This window comes from Chelonia mydas, chromosome 15 (genome assembly GCF_015237465.2).
Source record: "Chelonia mydas isolate rCheMyd1 chromosome 15, rCheMyd1.pri.v2, whole genome shotgun sequence".
Taxonomy (NCBI): Eukaryota; Metazoa; Chordata; order Testudines; family Cheloniidae; genus Chelonia; species Chelonia mydas.
Genome location: NC_057856.1, coordinates 19,705,603 through 19,728,349, shown reverse-complemented (window position 1 = coordinate 19,728,349; position 22,747 = coordinate 19,705,603). Strand labels below are relative to the sequence as shown.

General features: G+C 38.7%; 1 protein-coding gene across 19 annotated transcripts in view; it reads left to right on the top strand.

Annotated features, from left to right (window-relative positions):
* Window positions 1–22,747, top strand: part of EP400 (E1A binding protein p400) — a 64,670-nt gene that overhangs the window by 6,879 nt on the left and 35,044 nt on the right. For 14 of the 19 annotated variants that reach the window (XM_043529785.1, XM_043529778.1, XM_037878865.2 and 11 more), the window contains 20 exons: window positions 2,241–2,328; window positions 2,733–2,840; window positions 3,558–3,946; window positions 4,267–4,569; window positions 5,360–5,545; window positions 7,638–7,778; window positions 7,887–7,965; window positions 8,228–8,280; window positions 9,098–9,155; window positions 10,347–10,436; window positions 11,488–11,595; window positions 12,380–12,573; window positions 13,142–13,319; window positions 14,715–14,851; window positions 15,275–15,444; window positions 16,294–16,468; window positions 17,531–17,667; window positions 19,113–19,299; window positions 20,467–20,633; window positions 22,489–22,643. In XM_043529785.1, the coding sequence (XP_043385720.1) occupies window positions 2,241–2,328; window positions 2,733–2,840; window positions 3,558–3,946; window positions 4,267–4,569; window positions 5,360–5,545; window positions 7,638–7,778; window positions 7,887–7,965; window positions 8,228–8,280; window positions 9,098–9,155; window positions 10,347–10,436; window positions 11,488–11,595; window positions 12,380–12,573; window positions 13,142–13,319; window positions 14,715–14,851; window positions 15,275–15,444; window positions 16,294–16,468; window positions 17,531–17,667; window positions 19,113–19,299; window positions 20,467–20,633; window positions 22,489–22,643 (3,103 nt within the window). The remainder of the gene's footprint in view (window positions 1–2,240; window positions 2,329–2,732; window positions 2,841–3,557; window positions 3,947–4,266; window positions 4,570–5,359; window positions 5,546–7,637; window positions 7,779–7,886; window positions 7,966–8,227; window positions 8,281–9,097; window positions 9,156–10,346; window positions 10,437–11,487; window positions 11,596–12,379; window positions 12,574–13,141; window positions 13,320–14,714; window positions 14,852–15,274; window positions 15,445–16,293; window positions 16,469–17,530; window positions 17,668–19,112; window positions 19,300–20,466; window positions 20,634–22,488; window positions 22,644–22,747) is intronic. The other 5 variants (XM_043529779.1, XM_043529777.1, XM_043529783.1 and 2 more) reach the window with 1 other exon arrangement.

Here is a 22,747-nt window from a genome sequence, read left to right as displayed (position 1 = left end):
GGGTTTTAGAGTGGGCTTTGGAGGAGGAGGGTTGCTTAAGTTGTTCCTCAGAAAGACATTTGGTACAAATAGTGTCTGAGTTGGATATATTAATTAATTCTGTGCAATTCTATGGTTGTATGGAAGGTGTGCATTGTTTATTGTAACACATTATTTGAAATCAGTCATATTGTACACATCTAAATTTATCATACTTTGCCAAACTTAACTGTTTGGGCCAGGTGTCTGCTTCAGACTAAAACTTCTTTGAAAGTTTTTCATATCCAACGTGGCGTAACATTATTATGTATGTTAATGTAAATAAAAGTAGTGAATTAAAAAGGAAACAATGAAGGCAGACAGTTAATCCTTAATCATTTGAGTACCATATTGGATGAGCACATATGCCATATAGTTTGGGGCAGTGTCCACCGTGCTTGCCTAAAAATTCTTAACTCAGATGAACATCTTAATACCATACACATACCACTGGTGGTCATAAATGTCTATCTGTTATTCGTAGACTTGGACAGGGTCCTCATATGTGAGGTTGAGCAGAATACATACTACAGTACTTAAGTACAATGGGATGCTATGCATATAAGATGTGTGTGTGTTAGTTTATACTGTACAATAGGGCACTGAAGATTTTTGGACACCTACAGTTTATTTCAATATCGTTTTGTGTTTACTTTCTTGTGCTTTATTTAAATTGGTATGGCTTTCTATAAAAAGAGGGGAGGAAGGAGAAAGGAGGAATCCCTGAGAGCATTGGAGTTGTGAATAGACTAAATGTACCGTTTGAGAAATTACTGTCTTCAGTATAGATGTATTTAGATATGCAAAAGGTATGTTATGATATGTTGTGATAAATCCTTTGGGAAGTGCTTCCTATGCATTTGTATAGTTTTTGCCACTTTCAACAGCCAATTGCACTTAATTTACCATTCTGTAGTTCTCTAATTCCTTTTTAACGACTAGCATAATTTCCTCTTTTTTTTTTTTTTTTTTTTAAAGAAAGCTGTTAAGAGCTTTCTTTGGGTAACCTTTATTTTTTGCATAGTTAATCTCATAATAGAGTACGTGGTGATAGCATGGTTGCTAAAAGTGAAGACCTAATAATCTGGTTTGGAAATTTGCACAAAAGAACTGTGCACCCATAAACTCTCCTAGACTTTAAGCCCTTACCGGCAATGCTGTGGAATAGCTGAGGGCCAAAAGAGCATGCAAATGATCATACAGACAACCTGCTTTACTTCAAAATTTCAATATCCATTTCACTAGCTGTACCATTATGTTCTAGTAGTCAGCTGCTTATGTCTAGTAGCAAGCTATAATAAAATAAATTTAAGTCTGGGATTCAGAGAAGTGGAGCTGAAATTTACATCTGGGTTGAGATTTTTTTTATTCCACATTTTGATTCTGAGCAATTTTTTGGCCAAGTTAAACAGCTGACTTGTGGAGCTCAATCCTGAGGCATGCCAACCACCAGCTTCTGTTGAAGCCCACAGTAATGTTGGTGGCCTCTTGTTAAGCTTAAACTCTCTTCAAGATCCAAATTAACTTCATTCACATGCTTTCCAAATATTTGGCATACAGAATTAAATTAGCCCTGCATACTGAATTTTTAAAAAATAAATAAATTGTCTTTATTATATTTTACCATATTTGCTGGTTACTGATACTAGTAGTATGCAAGGGCTGTTTCTCCCAATCTAATTTGCCATCTATTTAATTCTGTAGTGAGGTAAAAATATTCAATTTTTGACATGACTGGTTTTTTTTTTAATGCAATAACAGTGTGATGATACATGCACTTGGTTGTAACTTCATTGCAGCGTCAGGCAGATGGCAGGAGGAGAGAGGTCTTGTATAAATGTAAATCCTTAATAGCAAAAGGAACCCAGAAAAATAATGGCCAAGTATATTTTCTTCTCCCACCCCATTTCCTAGTTTTATTAGCACTTTCCTTGAAACTCAAAATTTATAACACGCATAACTGATTTCCTCTTTTTAGTTAACATAATTATACTTGAAAGCTGAATGAAAGACTCTCAGGGTCACTTTATATAGCTTTGTTATAGGAGTATTTAAAAATTGCCAGAAGATATTGAACAAGTCTTACTTTTTAGAGCGTAGAATCATTTTGAAGCGCTAATAATACAAGTAGGTGTTCTTTGGATTCACTGTAACTTCATGTGTTGTTGTAAGGGAAACTGATGAGGTAGCTGAACTTTTATGATTTTTGGTTTTTTTAATAGCAAACGCACACAGGGACTCCAGTAACGGGGACTGTGAATACCATAGAAATTGAAGCTTTTAAGAGACAGCAAGCACTTACTCCAGCAGGTATGTTTGTCTTCAACAATTTAATTTTATTTGGAAGGAATATAGAAGACCCACTGCTGCATAATTATTGAAATGTAGCTTTGCCTCACTCTGGCAATTGCTAGATCCTTTGGCCTATTCGTTGTGACTGGTATGGTGCAGTGTGTCCACTTACAACAAATGGGACTGGATTTGGCAAGTGTAGAAATATTAACAAGTCTGTCATTTGGCTGAGGGAAAGTGAAGTTGGTCACCTTGAAATATAAAGGAACTCTGCCCTTGGAGCATACTCCTCATGAATGCTACACATGTGTAGTAGAGTTGTAGCTTTCTGAGCTGATGTTAAAATCATGTGTAGTACTTTTGCTTTGTAAACTGAACCCATTCCATTATACCATGCCATAAATGGAATTTGAATATCACAGATTCGTCTAAGAGACCACGAATTGAAGTGGGCCGTCATGGGATGGTTTTTCAGCATCCAGGTGTGGCTTCAGGAGTTCCTCTACAACAGCTAATGCCAACGGCACAAGGTACTGTCACCACATGCCAACTGCAAATTAATTTAACAAGGAGATGAAAGTGATGGGACTAGAAACTTAGGCTCCTAGTCTTCTGAGATCCTAGTTCTACCATAGACTTCTCCTTGTAAATTAATTCTTGGTATGCAATGCCTGGTTTGTTTAAGGAGCTGAGTGATGGGCTCCAGTGGTGCATGTGGGCATGGAAGTACGTCACAAGTGCTGGTGCAAAATGGTTAGCTTAGGAGCTCTGGATCTAAACCAAGGGTTTGTGAAAAAAGTAGCTCCTACTTTGCCATATGTGTGATAAATGTTGGTTTTACTTCATTACTGGTGTTAGTTCACTGACGGTCATTTTTGGTCCAAGTGTGTTAATGTACAGCATCCTCTGTGTATAACGTTCAATGAGTTTTGAGCTCCCGCTAACTCATAAATAGTTGAAAAAACAATTAGGATATCCAGAAGACAATTTAGTAAAGAGAATGCATTTTATTGTAATTGATTCTTATTCAAAAATTGCTAGCTGCATTCCTTTGTTTGATAGATTGTTTACTATAATGATGATTTATTTTTGTGATTGTGATGTGGTATTTTCAAAGTGATGGTATCTTATCACCAAGTAAGTAACAAGTCAAAATGTGTTCGCTGTCTAACAGTTTTCTGGTTAAAGTGGTAAAGAACATTGACACTTAAAAAATTAATCTGTGCTGATTTCCTCTTGCTTTGCAGGTGGAATGCCTCCTACTCCTCAAGCAGTACAGCTCACTGGACAGAAACAAAGCCAGCAACAGTATGACCCATCCAAAGGCCCTCCGGTGCAGAATGCAGCAAGTTTACACACTCCTCCACCTCAACTGCCGGGGAGGCTGCAACCTGCTAACGTCCCAATAACGTCTCTCCCAGCTGCACTGCAGCTTTCACAGCAACAGCCACAGATAGTAGAGTCTCCAGCACAGCCCCAGATTCAGGTGAAGACCCAGCCCCAAAGTGTACCCATCACTTCTGCTCCACATAGCCAGCTCCCAACACCAGTTCAACAGCAGGTACAGCCAGCACTCCATATACAAGGACAGACACCAACACAAGTGTCCCAGCCGCAAGCTGCAATACAGCAACAGGTATATAAATATTAATGTTTGCCTAATGTGAAAAGCTTACTCCTAAAACAACTCTTGTTGCAATAACTGGGAGAATGACAGCAGTCTGTTCTTGTAAATATGTGAAAGATGTTAAATGGCTGAAATTTTTAAACTCTACAAGACAAAATAAACTTATGTAGATGTAGCTTGTTGAGTAAAACAGTAAAGCATTTGTAAAGCATTTTAAATGTAGTATTTCTAGTGGATTAAAGTTAGGTCAGCATTTGGCTGGCTAACATATTCTCCTGTAATGCAGCATTAGGTAATATTTGATTATAAAGTTCCTTATCTCTCCGCAGACTGTGACGCTGACACGACCATCTGCAGATGCTGCCCAAACTTCTCAGCGTCTTACGGTGAATTCATTGCCACCTACCTCCTCTATTCCACCAGCAGCTCTCTCAGGCACAGCACCGCTTTCTTCATATCCAGTACAGACAAACAGAACCTCTCCAGCAACTAACAAGTCACTGTCTCCTATTGCATCAAAACCCCCAGGCTTAGCCGTAACTACAGCACCTAAAACACAGAGCCCAGCTCAGAATGCAGCAGTGTTACCTCAGGATAGCTCTCAAGACAAGCTTGCTGAGCAAGTAAAACTGGTAAGAATTTTCTTTCGGAACCTAAAGACCGCTAACGTGAAGAAAGGTTACATTGTTGAGCTCTTAATATACACAGGAGAGTTCCAATTTTTATTTCTCACATTTTTGGTTATATTTTATGCACTTCCAAAGAAGCTAGAGATAAAACTGCTAATGAAATCAGTCTTCTTTGCTAAATGCATTTTTCTTTTTTGTATTTCCATAATATTGGTCACACCTGATCACTCAAGATGTACTGTTGTGGTAAGATAACTTTTCTAAAATTGAGCCAGGTCATTCTGCCTCTTTAACAGGATCCTTGTAGATTTTGTTTCTCCTAATAGCTAAGAAGGATTTGTAGTGAAGTAGTCTTATCCTTTATTATATTTTCCTTATATAGTAAAGCTCTGATTTCAGTAAAAAAGGATAGTTCAGTGTAGTTTCCATAGGTCTTGTAAGTTGTTTGCTATGCTTTCATATGAAGTGTCTGTCTGTCTTGTGTTACCGAAGGCACTTTGTTGAATACAGTTTGAACTATTGTAATTCTTATTACAACTGAATCTCATTTAGTCTGTTAATTTTGGCACTTCAGTGCTATGTGCAGACTTGATTTGTTTCCCATGATGTAGCATTAAATTTAAATGTGAAATTTGTTTATGATATTGGGACTTTATAACACTTTTTTTTTTTATTATTATTATTCAGCTACTATCATAGCTGCAGCTGGACAGAGGCATCTGCCATTGAAATATATTTGTACATGACATATTTGTGGAGGGATTTTTTGTTGTGTTTTTTTTTTTTTTTGTAGGAAAATCAAATCCATCAACGAATAGCAGAGCTGAGGAAGGAAGGCTTGTGGTCCCTGAGACGATTGCCCAAACTCCAGGAGGCCCCGAGACCCAAATCTCACTGGGATTATCTGCTAGAAGAAATGCAATGGATGGCAACTGATTTTGCTCAAGAGAGAAGGTGGAAGATGGTTACTGCTAAGAAGGTACTTTGAAATATGTTTTCGAAGAGAAATAACTGGTCTTGCTGTCAGCCATCTTTGTAACAATGTTATTGAAACACGTATTTTGTCTAGTTATAGTAAAATCCTTATGTTTTTAGATGGAAGGGAGTGCCAGGAGTGTAAAGTATTGGCCTTTCATCTAAATAACTGGCCTGATTTTCGGAAGTGTTGAGCACCTAGCATCTGCCATTGACTTCAGCGGCAAATGCTGCGTTCTCAGCAGTTCTGAAAATCAGACCGCTCATTTACGTGCATCAGTAAGGATTTAGGATCCTAACGTTAGGCAAGTTTGAAAATTTTGGCCATAGTGCGTGTGTCTCACATCAGCCGCGCCCTCCAATCCAAAAATAAATATATAGCACTTTTATTACAAGTAGATATATGTATACTGTTGGGTGGTTAATACTTTGGTCAGTTCTGATCAACCCATCTCGTAAAAAATATAGCAGAAATTGAAGGAATTCAGAGACAGGTAATGAAAATGAGGCATGAAGAGGTTTCCGTATGAGGAGAGTGACAAAACTTTTAATTTAGTTAGGAGATTAATAAGAGGGAACCAGAATGAAGGGTACAAAATAATAAATAGTACAGAGTAGATAAATCAGGTACTACTGTTTATCTGTACTCATAATACAAAAGTAAGGGAATAGTCGATACTGAAAGATAAATTTGAAACTGATACGGAAATGCATTAGTTATATATTTTTTTAAAAATATGCATTAGCCTTTAGAACATGCTGCCAGAAGATATTGTTGAGTAGAAACATTTAGTAAAAGTTTTTAAAAAAAACAAAAACAAAGAATTAGACACTTCTGTAGAAGAGAACTTCCAAAGTTGTGACCATTTGGTAAGTGCTATTTTTTTCTTTTCTCTTTTTAAAGGACTGTAATCCTTAACACCTCAGTACATAAACCAACCACTAAGAGTGTGTCTACACAGCAAAGAAAAACCCGAGCTTTGGGGTCCTCCGACCCGCAGAAGTCTACATGGCAGTGAAACAGCCCCACAGCCCAAGCCCTGTGATCCTGAGTTGGCTGGCACGTGCCAACCGCGAGTTTTTTTTTGCTGTGTTAGATATAACCTCAGTGCCTGGGGATAGGAAGAAACTTCCCATCAGGGCATGTTATTCCATGATTATTATTGTGTTGATTCTTGAACCTTCCTTTGAAGTATCTAGTACTGGCCTCTTTTGGGATCAAGAAGTAGGATTATTAAGGACCACTGGTTTAATTCAGTATGTCATTTCCTATTCTGTATTTTAAATTGTTGTGAATTCAGATCCCTTCTCCTTACAGGCGATATCCTAATGCAGTGCACCACTTACCTTGTTGTTCAAAAATTTTAAATTATTTTAGTTTATATTTGAAATACTTATTTCACAAGCTTCAGAGTAGCAGCCGCGTTAATCTGTATCCGCAAAAAGAAAAGGAGTTCTTGTGGCACCTTAGAGACTAACAAATTTATTTGAGCATAAGCTTTTGTGAGCTACAGCATCCTATACAGCAAACAGGGAAAGATTAAGAATGAGCTCTCAAAACTGGATACTCTCATAAAAAAACCAACCTTCCACACAAAGTTCCTTGTGGCTGGACTTTACAAAAACTAGACAAGCCATTCACAACACACACTTTGCTTCTCTACAAAAGAAAAAGGACACTAGATGCATCCGATGAAGTGAACTGTAGCTCACGAAACTTATGCTCAAATAAATTTGTTAGTCTCTAAGGTGCCACAAGTACTCCTTTTCTTTTTATTTCACAAGGAAATTCTAAAATACATCTTATAAATTATTCCAATAACCTTAGGACTTAATTTTGCATTAGTAAAGTAGCCTTAATGTAAATAAGACCATAATCTAGTAGACTTTTCTGTCTTTTTTTTTTTTTTAATTTCATACCAGTTACTTTTCTGACAAAGAAAGATTATAGAAATATTGAAGATTAATTACACCATAGGTGCACTGAAACTATGCTACAGTTAACATCTGGTTGATGGGTAGAAAATCTAATTTTAAGAAATGTGCTGATGTATATTTTGAGGAAACCTCATTCAGAATCTAATGTTTTTTATTAGATGGTGAGAACTGTGGCTCGCTACCATGAGGAAAAGAAACTTAATGAAGAGAGAGCCAGAAAAGAGGAACAAAACAAGTTAAGGCGTATTGCTGCCTCAATTGCTAGAGAAATCGAATACTTCTGGTCAAATATTGAACAGGTAAACTGTCCACTTCCTTAAAAAAAAAAAATTATTTGTGACTGCAAGATTGTTTTAAAGTCTTGTTAGAGGCTCTAATCACATTTTTGTTGCAATTTTATATATTAGGTTGTTGAAATAAAACTGCAAATTGAATTTCAAGAGAAAAGGAAAAAAGCATTGAATTTAAGGAAAAGTTCAAATAAAGGTAATTGTGTTTCAGTTTATTAAAACTGGAGTATAAATTCATGGGCCACCCTACGGTTTTTACATATTAGCGTCCACTTATTCAAATATGAGGTATCATCTTTTTGACAGTAGAAATCCAAATTGTGAATCATGGTATTTATTGTGTTTTACTGTTAGACTTTACTTATCTTGCTGGTTTTTCTCATGGATGCAATTAAATGTTAACATAAGAAACACAAAGTTGCTGAAGTGACTGTTGGATGTCTGTAATAATTTTCCAGGGAAAGATACAAAACCTGCAGAAGACATTTCATTGGAAAAAGAAAGTGAGGTGGTAAGTCTCTTTTTTTACTTGTTACTTAGAGTCTCAGATTTATTTTAAATTTTACTGCTTCTTATGAAATATTTCATTTTTTTGTCTGTTTCAAATAAACACACAAACTGACATTAGCTCTTTTAGACTAACACGCAAACTGACACTAAACAGATTTATGGAAGTTTAATGCTGAGTTTTTGGCCTTAAACAATTCATCATTGTGTGCAGGGGCGAAAACACAGTATGTTGTTAGTAGGGTGACCAGATGTCCTAATTTTATAGGGACAGTCCCGATATTTGAAGCTTTGTCTTATATAGGCACCTATAACACCCCACCCCTGTCCTGATTTTTCACACTTGCTGTCTGGTCACTCTAGTTGTTAGGAACCATAAACCTTCGACATTTGAATGTTCTGAATTTTTTGTGTGTCTGAGATTGATAATATAATACCTTTTGAAAAGGGAGTTAATGTTTATCCAGGAACCTATAAGGGCTTCAAAGTGGCCATTCTAGTGTTTAGGGATGAAAAAGATGTTTGGACTTTTTTAAAGGGTATATTATTTACCCAGTCACACATACAGGCTCTGATCCTACAAAGTGATCTCTGCAGCTGGACCTTTATATCTGCATAGAGTCTCATTGACATCAGTGGAATTCCACTCATGTCGATGCCTCTGATTGACTTTGGCCAACTTATTTATACAAATATTGGTATGGATAGTTAGATTTAAGGATTAGCTGGATGGAGATTTAGCTTCCTCCTGTCCTATAAGTCTTGTTTATGGATTGGCTTTATATTCCATGGGTTTGAACGTTTAAATTATTTAATGCTAGGGTTCGCTGTCATTTGGAAGGAAAAGAAAGGCAAGCACATCCTTGACTGATGAGGAAGGTTAGTCACTTTTTAAAATTCTGTCTACAATGCTTGATGCATTTGTCTTTGGAAGTGTGGGTATGTATTTTATATATTTAAAAACTGAACACTGATTTTCAATCTTGTGATCCAGATACCCTGCATTTTCGCCACATAATTGCCAACCTTATCCACTTCTCGGCAAAGATTAAATAGCAGAGTGAGGGAAGGTGCTTCAGTGACGTTTTATTACCAAGACTTTACTATTGTTACCTATTATACCCAATCCTTCCCTAAATGCCCAAGGAAAGAGATGAATAAACATTTTGTAGTATTGGCTTCTTCCATCGTCTGCTCCTTTTTTGTGAAAATACCAACTGAATTGAGCTATAGTTTTCACTTTAAGAACAAAATAATATTAATAAAGAGACTTTTTTAGAAGCATGGATGCTGGTATTGCTAGAACTAGGGAGTGGAAGAAAATCTTCTCTTGTGGGTCAGTATATCTGATTATAATTTTCTCTCCTCCTCCTCCTCTTTCTCACTTCTCCCCAACCTCCTTACTTGTTTTTTACACTGCTTTTTCAGGGGGGTTGCTATACAGGATCAGACTAGTGGTTCATCTAGTTTAATATCCTGTTTGACAGCATACAAACTGCTTCAGAGGAAAAACTCCTGCAATTAGCAGTTGTGGGATAACCTGGCCCCAGGGAAAGTTTCCTACCAACACTCAAAATTTCAAGATTGACTTATGCCCTGAAGCATGAAGGATTCTATCCCTTCCAAACCTCTCTTGTTAAAAAGAAAATATTATTGTAATTTTGGATATTCTTGTTGTTCATATAAATATCTAATCCTTTTTGGAATCGTGCTAAGGTTCTCAGTGATATCCGGTTATAGTGAGATTCAGAGATACCTAAATAGTGACTTGCATAGCTTCTTGAGCTGGTGAGATCTTATGAACCTGTACTCCTCACTAGGTCACAGATATGAAGTAATGGAGATGCTACAATCTACCACTGACCAAAGTTCAGCAATTACACTGAGACGAGGCTACCTTAATGACCTTTCTCTCTTGCTCAACTCCACTGTGATATCCAGTGCCTTTGACTTGGGAACAATCTCCAAAGCAGGCTTAAACTGGCAGATCTATTATGTATACAGTCACACTCTGATTTTTTTATAGTTGTTTAACTAAGCTGCCTTTATAAATGTGTGTTTCGGTGATAGTTGAAGATGAAGAGGAGACAATTGAAGAGCAGGAGGCTAAAGAAGGAAATATAAACCATCAAGCTGAACTCTCTAACTTAGCCAAAGAAGGTAGGTATGTGGATTGCCTGTGGACACAAGTTTGCTATGTATTGGTGGGGTTTGGAGTAAAATGTGAAAATGTATAGTTACTATATTTGCAAATATGGTAACTGTCAAATGAGTGTTTGTTTTTCTGAATGCATTCAACTTTCAAACCATGTATAGTTTGTATTCCTGTGTGTGTTTTTTGTTGTTTTTAATAGTGGACTGTGATGAATGTTAGTGTTTATGGAGTGGTATGTATAATGATTACCTAAGTCTTAAGTAATTTGGTTTGGAAAAGAGTTTGTGTAAATGTTTTTATTTAGATGTTCCTCCTATACAAACTCTACACTAAAAGGGTCCCATCCAAATCTCCAAGTGCCCTTGATATACACTGAAAACACAAGAGCATTGGAGACGCAAATTAAATATTGACTAACATGGCAGCACTTCTCCTTCTTCCCAACTACCATGATCACTGGTCATGTGAGCAATACTGCTTAAAACCCTCCACAGCACTTTCCCATTAGATAGAAATCCCACCAGCCTCAGGTGCCTTGGCTCTTCACCAGTGCCTGCTCAACCAGAATGGCTTTGCAGCAAGGCTGGAAGGCCAGCAGATTTGGTCTGTTTCAGATCTTGACAAGCTAAGCATCAGAGGGGAAGGGGCCTTTCCAGAGAATGCTATGCCAGTAACCTCCTCCCTTTTGTAAAACTGTTCAGAGGCAGGTGCATGTTGCTGCTGCGCAAAATACCCCACAGAGATTGCCAATGTCCTTCAGTTTTGATATCTAACAAGCCTGCTGTTTTTAGTGCTGTGATTCTCCTAAGCAGTAACTGATTGTCAGATTAGATAGTGGGTTTGCATTGTGGTAAGAACCTACTGGGTTGAGCCTACTGACTTTAAAGACGTAGCTTTGCTTCCATGTGTAATGATCTTTAAAGTCAATTTCTGAATTGAGTACTGTGTGGATTACAACATATATCAAAGCATCCTTGGTCATTAAAAAGTAATGTTATTGATAACTGTTGGTTTTTAGTATTAATATCCTTGTATTTGTTCTTCAATAACCTTCAGCTGAATTGCCTTTGGATGACTTAGTAAAGATGTATGAAGGTGCCTTTTCAGAGAATTTTCACTGGCCCCAGCCTAAGCCTGACTACAAAGAGGACACCAGTGAAGAAGGTAAATTTATTTTTATTTTATTTTTGTTAGAAGAAACTACTAACATTCATGTTGAAATCAACTGATTGTTCATTGGGCTCATCTTATCAAGATGGTTCATGCTATAGGAGAACAAATATAAAGTAAGTCACATCTGAAATTAATAAAAAGTACAGTACTGGTATCTATGGGATTGTATGAAAGGAGGAATTGTCTTGTGGTTAAAGATCTGGAAAGGTGCTTGGGAACTGTGCGTTATATTCCCGGCACTGCAAAATATTTTCTGTATGATCTTGCACAAAGCATTTAATCTCTGTATATTAATTCCCAATGTGTAAAGTGAGGATAATACTTCCTAACCTACCTAACAGGAGTGTTGTGTGGATAAATCCAGTAACATCTGAAGATGGTCAGAAACTATAGTGAGGGTAGCCATAGAAAAGCCTATAAATGAAGTATATACGGTTGCATGCAGAGTGGTTACTTTTCTTATCCTGATGTGTCCTAGATATCATTATGTGTCACAGCTATCATTGGTCACAGAATTATGTATTCTGGGTTCAGTTTTAGAAAATTGGGAAATGCCAGAGGATTTCTTAGAGGCAGTGTAAAAATGTATTTCTGTGCCAATGGCCCCTACAAACTAGGTAATGTGAGCATTCAGAACATGGTGCTGAACTTAACTTGATTTTCATTTTAGCTTGGCTAAACAGAAGATAATAGAAACAGTTAAAACAATTTAGTAACTTACATCTGATGTTTTATGTTTGTGTGTAAAATAACCATCAACTTGCATCTTATGTAGAATTGGAAGACCATACAGGAGACCAGGAAAGCCTTCAGAAGGAAGTGGTACTTATCGATTCACTTCTCAGCATTGATCAGCATAAGGGTGTAGAGAGAACAAATGCTGCAAAGAAACACACAAAAGACATAACAGAAGTTGCTGCAGCTGCGGAAGCACTGTTACCTAAAGGGAGTGCTCGTATCTTGACGGCGGTAAAGCTTCTCATTTTCCATTACAGAGTGTGTTTGTGCATAAAGATTATTTTTTAAAAGTGTAGCTTTAAAACTGGAAATACTACATAAAGGAATGTCTTTTGTTGTTTGCCTTTTAGCCAGCATAATATTGGGTGCAGCCTTGCACCCTGACTTAATGAGGGGAATAGGAATTGAAAGTATTGGGATTCCATTCCCCATTCTTCCAATGACTGGATCTTGGGCTTAGGCAGTTCACTTAATTCCTCATTACTCAGTTTCTCCATCTGTAAAAGTGTATAGCACAACTTCATAGAGAGTGTTGTGAGGCTTAATTAATTATGAGTGGGTCAGGATCTTCTAAAAGGAATGCTAGAAGTAGAAAGCAAGCAGTGTTGCTGTTTCCTCAAGAAATTTTGCACCATTTTTAATAGATTTTATTTTTTTTAATAATCAATTAATAGTAAAATATCGTCATAATTGTGGAGGTATAGAGGGCAATGTTTGTTTACTTGCTTCCTTGAACTTAATCATACTCTAATCTTTGATCAAAAGCAGCAACATAAATGCATATATTCTTTTGGCACAGGTAAAATATAATACTCCATCTTTATTGTATGGCACTCTCAGAGAGTATCAGAAGATTGGGCTGGACTGGTTAGCAAAGCTATATAAAAAGAATCTCAATGGTATTCTGGCAGATGAGGCTGGGCTTGGCAAAACTGTGCAAGTCATTGCCTTTTTTGCACACCTGGCTAGTAATGAAGGTAAGCTAATTCTGCTGTTTCATGCAACTTTAATTTAAGGTATACCAGCACTACCATTATAAATCACTATTTTGCCTGTTTACAGCTGTCCTGCACATTTCTTGAAACTCTGCCGACAATTGTGGTGATTCCTTTTAAGAATATTGGCAAAAAGCTAGCAGTTTTAGTCACTTCTTGAGTAACTACTAGAAGTGCTGTTCTCAAGCACTCTTAAACTATCTCCTTCTGGTTAAGAAAAATGGTCAAGATACTCAAAATACTCATCAGTGTTTGATAATAAGCTGCATTATGTTATATACGGGATTGTTGTTTCCTGGCTTCCTCTAAAATTTCTGTGTCTTTGTTTGCTGTGGTTTGCGAGAGGTAGTATTTATCTCCAGAAGCGGAGAAGGGTGAGGTATTTATAAAGCTCTTCTGATGCCTGATTAAAGGTGCTGCAGAGCTGCAAACTATTATCTGCACTTTAATACATATTACCTACAAACCGAAAAGGATGCTAACTTCCCAAAGACTGCATCTGACATGTGCTGACCACGTTCCTCAGATCTGCACGAGTCATTTCTAATGTAGCTGCAATCTGGGGTTTCAGTTACAATCTGGGGGTTTTTGTTTTAAGAAGTACTGACATGTCCCAGTGAAAACCTGTTGGGTTCATCGGGGGCAGAACTGTATAAGCAGCACACGAGCCTTGTGGCAGCAAAACGCACTATTCAGATACCCTGAAGGTGGCTCAGGTATTAGATTAGATTTGCTGCTGTTGGTAAGTGGGATGAGGAGGGGATAGGAGCCAGCTGCCAGCAACACCAGAAGCTAGTAGCAGAAGCTGACAAATAAATGTACTCTGGACAAAATGAGAGAGAGAGAAACAGAGATTCAGTTTTACATCATCATCTCTTTGATTCTGTGGGTTCAAATCAGACTTTGGTAGCATATGGGCAAGGACAATTATTTTAGTAAAAACCTGTTTATATTGGAATATGACGCTCAGGTGCCTTCGTGTTTTAAGGGACAGTTTTAGCAGTTGACAGCCCACTGCTCAACCTGCCATTCCCCTGCCTTGGATTTTGGGGGCCAAATTTTTTAAAAATCTCCAGTTTAACAGTATTTTTTTAAAAAATCAATATTGTGTAATGAACAAATGACTCAATTCACTTCTGAGACTCAACCATTGATAGACAATTGCCGTTACAGAACTGCAACCTTGAATTACAGTTTTGTATTCTCTCAGACTAGTTAGCGGTTGTTCTTATAGTGGTCCTGTATTGACATTAGTATTGGCTCACACAATGAATTCAGTACGTACAGTTCTTAACTTTAAAAGCAGAAGGGAGAAAATGAGTTTTCAATATTTATCCCATGTCTGTATTGTCCTCTGCTGTATTTTTCCTCCTGTAGGTAATTGGGGTCCTCATCTTGTTGTTGTACGAAGTTGTAACATACTGAAGTGGGAGCTTGAATTGAAACGTTGGTGCCCTGGATTGAAAATTCTTCTGTACTTTGGCAGCCAAAGAGAACTTAGAGCAAAGAGACAGGTATTCTGTTTTGCAGGGTTTATTTTTAGTGATGAGACTAGATCACTGTTTAGATACACAGATTCATGCAGCTTGTTCTTGTTGAGATATAACACGAAGTGAATAATGAAATAATGTAATGTGGGCTTCTTGCATTTAGCAAGCACTTCTTACCCATAAGTCTCTTTGAAAATGCAAGTAAAGCAACAGGGTGTTCTAAGTATTAAACAATACATACAGCACCCTTACTCACTTCCTGGACCCCGACTGTAGTTTGAAGACCAGGATTAGCTTATAAATCATTTGGGATGCATTTTTTTAATAGCTGTACAGTGGATAGCATGCAATCATAATCACTGGAATTCTGCCATTACTTTTCTGTCCTACTAGTATTAACAGTTGGAGATTGCCTGTATGGATCATTATTTATTTTGGTTTTTGTAGGAATGGATGGAACCCAACAGCTTTAATGTATGTATCACTTCGTACAAGCAACTGTTTAAAGGCAACCATGCCTTCATGAAAATGCGATGGAAGTACCTAGTCGTAGATGAAATGCAGCAAATTAAAAACATGACTGAGAAGCACTGGGAGGCACTCTTCCATCTCCGAAGGTGTGGAGCATATCAACAACTTTGCCTTCGTGTTGCTTTTAGATCAGTTTTTCTGTTTAAAAAATTCAAGAATTCTGTTCCAGAATTATGTAGAACTAATTTTTCTATCTGCCCGGGTTCTTACATGGATAGTATGTTAGTTGCACACTGTAGAGTTCCCTTTACTTGAGCAGTCAAGGTTCAGAGACCTGCTTAGCGCCAAATGGTAGCAGCTCACGTAGCTCTGTAGCTGCTCTGTTCTGGACCTTGACTTGCTCAAGCAGAAAAATTCCCTACAATTTCTTTTATGCTATGGAAATAAGAAACTAGTTTGATGGATAACTGCTTTATTTTGGATGCTTTGCTAGTTTTGCATAAAAGCTCCAATGAGTGTGTCAGAAGGCTTAAGTTAATAAAACTTTTAAAAAAAATTCTTTTTATTAAAACACTCAAGCATATAGGAAGCTCTGTAGTTTAATATTACAACTATAAAGATAACTGTTCTAAATGTTAATGTAACACTGATTGATTGGTTTGTCTTTAATTTCAGATTTTAATAACTAGCATTCTGTCTTAACCATTATGGCTGAGATTTTCAGGGAAACTGATTATTTAGTAAAGATGCAAATATTGTTGGAGGCAATGTTTAGGGAAAATGTAGAGTTTTTATTTTTGTGTTAATTTGGTTTATTGTGGATACTTAGTGTTGTTGTATGCTATGGGGTTGCTGTTTTTCTTTTTTTTAAAAATTATTGTGTTTTAAGTTTTTGTCAGATACCCAGGGAGTTCAGATAAGTATCTCATTATTTTATTTAAAACTACTTAATTGTTAAACCTCATTACTGAGTTTCTTTTTCTTATTGTTCACAGCCAGCATCGTTTGCTCCTGATAGACACTCCTTTGCATAACACTTTGATGGAGTTGTGGACTATGGTGCATTTTCTAATTCCAGGAATTTCCAGATCTTATCTAGATTTCCCAGTGAAGGCAGCCAATGAGGAGAATCAGGATTATTGCCATAAACTTGTTATAAGATTACACAGAGTATGTCATTTAATTTTTTTCTCATTTTTACGTCAGTATCCAAACACAGTTGACTCAGGAGGGTTCAGATTGATGAATTCTGTGCCTTTTCTTAACATTTGGATCAGCTGATACAGGAACTCCTTCTATAAGCATTGTGTTATACATTGATCAGAGCATTGTGTCTTATGTGGAACACTGGGCCTAAAATATGGAGCCCAGCATTTATGCAGCAGGGATCTTCCCAAGCCACCTGCCCCTGGGAATCCAGTACAATCATTAGTAAAACCTTAAGAAAGATTTGCGTGTTCAATTTGGCTGTTTATATGGTGCGCACAAATTTTCAATGTGTGCCACAGAATTTTATACTGATAGAAGGGCATTTTAGAAATTGTTGGGGGAGAAACTGGAAGTGTCTGCTAAAACGATAATCACTGAAATAAGAAAAGGAGTACTTGTGGCACCTTAGAGACTAACCAGTTTATTTGAGCATGAGCTTTCGTGAGCTACAGCTCACTTCATCGGATGCATGCTATGCATCCGATGAAGTGAGCTGTAGCTCACGAAAGCTCATGCTCAAATAAACTGGTTAGTCTCTAAGGTGCCACAAGTACTCCTTTTCTTTTTACGAATACAGACTAACACGGCTGTTACTCTGAAACCAATCACTGAAATAATTATCAGTCTTTATCATCTCTTTACTATGAATACAAGCAGTTCACACCTCTTTCAAAGCTGCCATTTCAGACTCGGGGGAGGGACTGACTTACATTCTTTTTCCAGCTTGTAGGGTGGGTTTTGATTTGTGTGGGTTTCCCCACACCCATTAAGGACTAAAATTGTCTTTAACAAAAAGCAAAAGAAAACCGAAAGCTTAGATTTCGGAGCACCTTTATGCAGAAATTAAAAAAACCAACAAGCAGCAGTTTTGCAGCCAGTTTTGTAGCAGCGTAATCGCGTTATACAAAAGTGGCTGCATAACTGCTGCTTGTGTGTGCATTATATCTGGTAATCTTAGCTTCAAGTTGTCAAAGTATCTTTAATGTGAAGGAAGATTATTTAATTTATTATGAAATTTTTCAGATGATTCAACCATTTATTTTGCGAAGATCAAAGAGAGATGTTGAAAAGCAACTAACAAAAAAATATGAACATGTGCTAAAGTGTCGTCTTTCTAACCGGCAAAAGGCTATGTATGAAGATGTCATATTGCAGCCAGGGTAAGTAATTCAAATAGCAAAGTAAAAAAATCTTATGATTCTACTCTTTGGATAAGGAGATTAAAAAAACTACTTAAGTCCTGGGTGGTTGCATTTAATATTGTTCCTAACCTTTTCATCATGACCAAAGAATATGACATAACTACCCTGAAACTTCTAACGTTAGAGCCAAATGAATTGATGGGCTTTGAAAAAAGCAACCAGTTACTTCTGGAAGCCTAAAATCAAGTTCTCATGGTCAATTAAAAGCTGTTTTGGAATAATTTTTATCCTCTGTGGGTGCTTCTTCAAACCACAAAGCCACCAGAGTTCAACAGAACAGTCAGTTGCTGCTCATGGGATGTCCAGGAGTGAAACGATAGGAATAGTGGTGTGGGTAAGGATGCTGCTGACTGACAGAGTTGTGGGGTGGAGAACCTGTCTGTTCAGACCAGGGGTTGGCAAACTTTTTGGCCCGAGGGCCTCATCTGGATATAGAAATTGTATGACAGGCCATGAATGCTCACGAAATTGGGGCTGGGGTGCAGGAGGAGGTGAGGGCTCTGGTTGTGGGTGTGGGCTCCAGGGTGGGGCCGGAAATGAGGAGTTCAGGGTGCAGGAGGGGGCTCTGGGCTGGGGCAGGGTGCAGGAGGGGGCTCTGGCTGGGGGTGCGGGCTGTGGGGTGGGGCTGGGAATGAGGAGTTTGGGGTGCAGGAGGGTGCACCAGGCTGGGATCAAGGGGTTCGGAGGGCGGGAGAGGGATTAGGGCTGGGGCAGGGGGTTGGGGCATGAGGGGGTGGCTCAGGGGTGCAGGCTCTGGGTGGCGCTTACCTCAGGTGGCTCCCAGAAGCAGTGGCACGTCCCCGCTCTGTGTCCTATGTGGAGGTGCGGCCAGGTGTCTCTACTGCACGCTGCCCCGTCTGCACACGCTGCCCCTGCAGGTCCCTTTGGCTGTGGTTCCCCGCCAATGGGAGCTGCTTGGGGTGGGGGCAGCGTACGGAGCGGAGCCCCCTGGCTGCCCTACGCATAGGAGCCAGGGCGGGGAGAGGCATGCCGCTACTTCCAGGAGCCACGCGGAGCGGCCCCCAACCCTGCTCCCCGGCGGGAGCGCCGGAGCCAGGCAAGCCTCAGACCCCACTCCCCAGCAGGAGCTCGAGGGCCAGATTAAAATGTCTGGCGGGCTGGATGCTGCCCATGGTTTAGACTGTTTCTGACTTTAGGCAGTGTCCTTGGTTCCTCAGTTTCATAATTCCAAATTCACACTTGCATATTTTGAAATGATATCGTGTTACACTAAATACTCCTGGAACATCTCTCCATTTAAAACCTAAGTATATATTAAGATTGCTATTTAACACATTACACTTCAAATTCTAGCCCTATGAGTTCAGTGCTGTCTCCTTCAGGCTTTATAAAAACTATATGCTTAAACTGAGAAATTTACATTATTTTTTTTTATTTGATAGAACCCAGGAAGCTCTTAAAAGTGGACATTTTGTCAGTGTCCTTTACGTTCTCATGCAGCTGCAAAGGATTTGTAATCACCCTGACCTGATAAATCCCAGGCTTTCCAGTTCCTCATATGTATCAGAGGCACTAGAATACGGAACTGCTTCTTTGGTACTAAAAGCACTAGAGCGGGATGTTTGGAAGGTGAGTGGAAAAGTGAACTGTTTAAAAATTGTCTTTGCAGAATGTTGGTGTTTAGTGAACACAGCATCAGTCTCTCATTCACGGGACTGTGCTACAAGCCCAACTGTAGATTATAAGTGGGATGAATTTGCTATTGGGAGTCCACCACCTAACTGAACACGTTACTACATTTTTCTTTCTCCCTGCAGTATGAGTTTTGAGAAATGGTCGAGTAATAAGTTTGCATTCATGTTCCAGCTGTCCGAAGAGAAATTGGCTTAATTTTGCATTACTGTTATGTATGTTTGTCTTCAGGAGCTTTCCTATGCCCCAAAAAACACTCTTCAATGAGGAGAAAATCTGGATAGGCTGTAGCAGTATATTTAATTACAGGGTTCCAATTAATTTTCCTGCTTTCAGGATTTATAATTGCCTGGGGATAGTATGGGATAGCAGGGGACACTATGACTTTCTTTTTTAATACCAGGGTGAGAACTTTCTGATTCATTGCACTGTTGTTCTTGTGTCAGCACAAAGGGTGATGCTTGGGATGGCTTATTGCCAAAGTAGTAGTGTCGCTCTAGACGAGCAAGGGAAAACAACCTCTTCACCTTAAGAGAGCAGGCTAAAAGTTGAAGGCATGGTCGTCCCTTTGGATAGGTTTGTTGCTGTCTTTAATGCGTATGTACTATGCCTACGTAACGATGGGCATGTTAAAAAGACAGTTGAACATTTTTTCCACACTCTTAAAAATCTGTGTATGCCCTGTATTTATATTTACAAACTGTATTTGCTGGTATTTAGCTCAGTTGATGATATTTGAAACACCAGGAAAACTGCAACTTAGGTAAAACAGAGTCCTGATTTCCCTAACTCTTCTCAGTTTAATTCCTCTCCTAGCCAATTTAACACTAAAGATGGGACTGTCAACTGTAGTTACGGCCAAGAAAATACCTGGAGATTTGGCATTTTCAGTTTAACTCTTATTAGTTTAAAAAAAAAATCCTGATTCCCCCCCCCCCCCCCCCCCCCCGTTGAAATATATGCTGTAAATGAGAAAAGCCAGCAATATTAGTTTCACTTTAAACAGCCAAAAGGTGAGAGTCTAATTTTTCTGTGTCATTTATGTTGAACTTTATTATTTTTATGTGCTGACTTGTAAACCTTATTGTTTCACAATAACCCTAGGATACAGACATGTGTCTTTTTGATCTGATTGGGGTAGAAAATAAAATGACTCACTATGAAGCACAAGTGCTGCCAAAACAAAAGGTGACCAGAAAGCTTATTGAAGAGATTTACAGCTCCCCTCATCATCCAGCCAGACCCCACCCCGTGAAGCTCAAACCAAGCAGGTACACCCAACTTCATATGAAAATGCTATTGCTTTTGAGCTAGAATATTTAAAAAAGAATGCAGTTCATCTTAAACTTGTCAGAAGTCATCTGTCACTGAATTCTACCTGTATCTAGTTTATAGGTTCATTGTATTTTCAAAATGTTTACCCATGAAACTGAATGTTAGATTTAAAGATCCCTTCTGGTAATGCATTACATTCGTCAGACCACATCATACTCTGTATTTTGTTAGTATTGTATGGCACCCTTTCAGCTTGTTTGCCCTCAAAACTAGATTTTGGTTTAGTAAAGCATGCTATAAACTGATAATGGGGGTTAGTTGAGCAGACTCGGGCTCTAGATCAACAACCAAACATCATTATGACATGACGCACTTTCATGACAGGCACGTTGTATGGAGCTGCTTTGTGAAACACAAGACACAGGCTACGTCTGTGCTGTGCTGCAGTGTTGACTGTGGAGATGTGAATGGCAGAGGGCACCAAAATGTTGCTACCTAACTGCCTTGTGTGGGTGCTGCTGGCGCAACTAAAAGGTACCTAGTTTGCGTTAACATATGTTAACGCCAGGTAGGTACCTTTTACTGTGTGCCAGCAGCATCCACGTGAGGCAGTTAGAGCACAACATTTTAGTGCTTTCTGCAGTTCACACTCCCATAGTCCGCATTGCAGCACAGTGTAGACAAGCCATGAAATCCACTTTGAGTCAATCTCTAGGCTTGCTGAATTTTTACTTTGGCTAGTGTGGTGTTATGGTTCACACTAATATAGAAGTAAATCGTCTTGGGGTCTAGGAATCCGAAAATACTGAAAGCAAATCTTGCAGAATTAGTGAATATTTTGCAGGTAGTTCTTCAGACATTTAGCTGTGTCTGCAATAGCATAGGAACAAACAGTGGTATGCTTTCTAACAGTATTTCTCTTGTAAGGAACCAATGTACTGAAGAATCTGGAGGTTGTAGAGATTCTTTTTCTAGAGATGCCATAGGGGGGTGCCCCACTTTCCTTTGAAAATTCTGAGGACCTCCTTTCTCCTGCTTTCTGCCTCGATTCTTGCAGCCCATCATAGTAGTTTTAATTCTTCTGCATGTGTACTACACAAGTATATGCTGGAATCTGTCACTTGGTGTTGTGGTGAAAGAAATGTGGCAATTCATTCCCTTGGGGCTTAGTGTACAGATTTTGCAGCACTTCTGCATACATGTAGATTTTCTAGCATGTAATAACAAGACTTGCAAAATTTATCAGATATCTGCCAGCCAGAGTCTGGTATTAAATATGATTAGATGAGAGACTGATCAGTGAAGGCAGAAGTGGGATGCTGGAATTTCTACCAGTGTTGAGTCCTATTCAGATGCTCCCTTGTAGACGCAAACATCTGCAAAGGAGAAGGAACTTTCCTTCTTGTCTTTCTTCCTTCTCCTTAGCTGGGTCGAGTGGCCGGATATCTTTGCTCCGCTCCTCCTTATGGCTTCTCCTTTCCTCATACAACTCCACACCTATGTGTTACAAGTCATAGCTTTCCCAAGCAACAGTGTCAGCGATTTCTAGTTGGTTTCACTGCTGTCCACAAGGGCTTTGAAGAGTAGTTCGTGAAGCCAATCCGATTCTTTTTCAGTGTCATGCTGTTGCTGCTCTTGGAAAAGCTGTGAGCAGCAGCCAAGGCAATGAAGCTGTTGGTCTGCAGATTCAAGAAATCAGCATTGCATCAGTTGAAATTTTTTTTTTTTTTTTTTTTTAAAGGAAAGCTTAAATTTAGCAGGCACAGGTGGGATTGGTCTCCCTGTTCCCCTGGGAAAGCTAAGTGGGTTAATCATTTTCTCTTAAGCTTTTATTTTGTATGTACTTTGCAGGTTGTTTCAGCCAGTTCAGTATGGGCAGAAGCCTGAGGGCAGGACTGTAGTTTTTCCAAGTGCTCAAGTACAGCGGACAGTGACCACAGCAACAGTAACTCAGCAGGGACAAGGGCGAGGAAGGTCACCCATTGCTACAGTATCTGCGAATCAAGGTAAGAAAGGTATTGCGACCTGAGTTAGTTAAGCCTCTGAATATACTGACATATGCTAGTTTGTTAATAGAACTCTTCTTTCCTCCAGCTTGGTGGTCTAGATT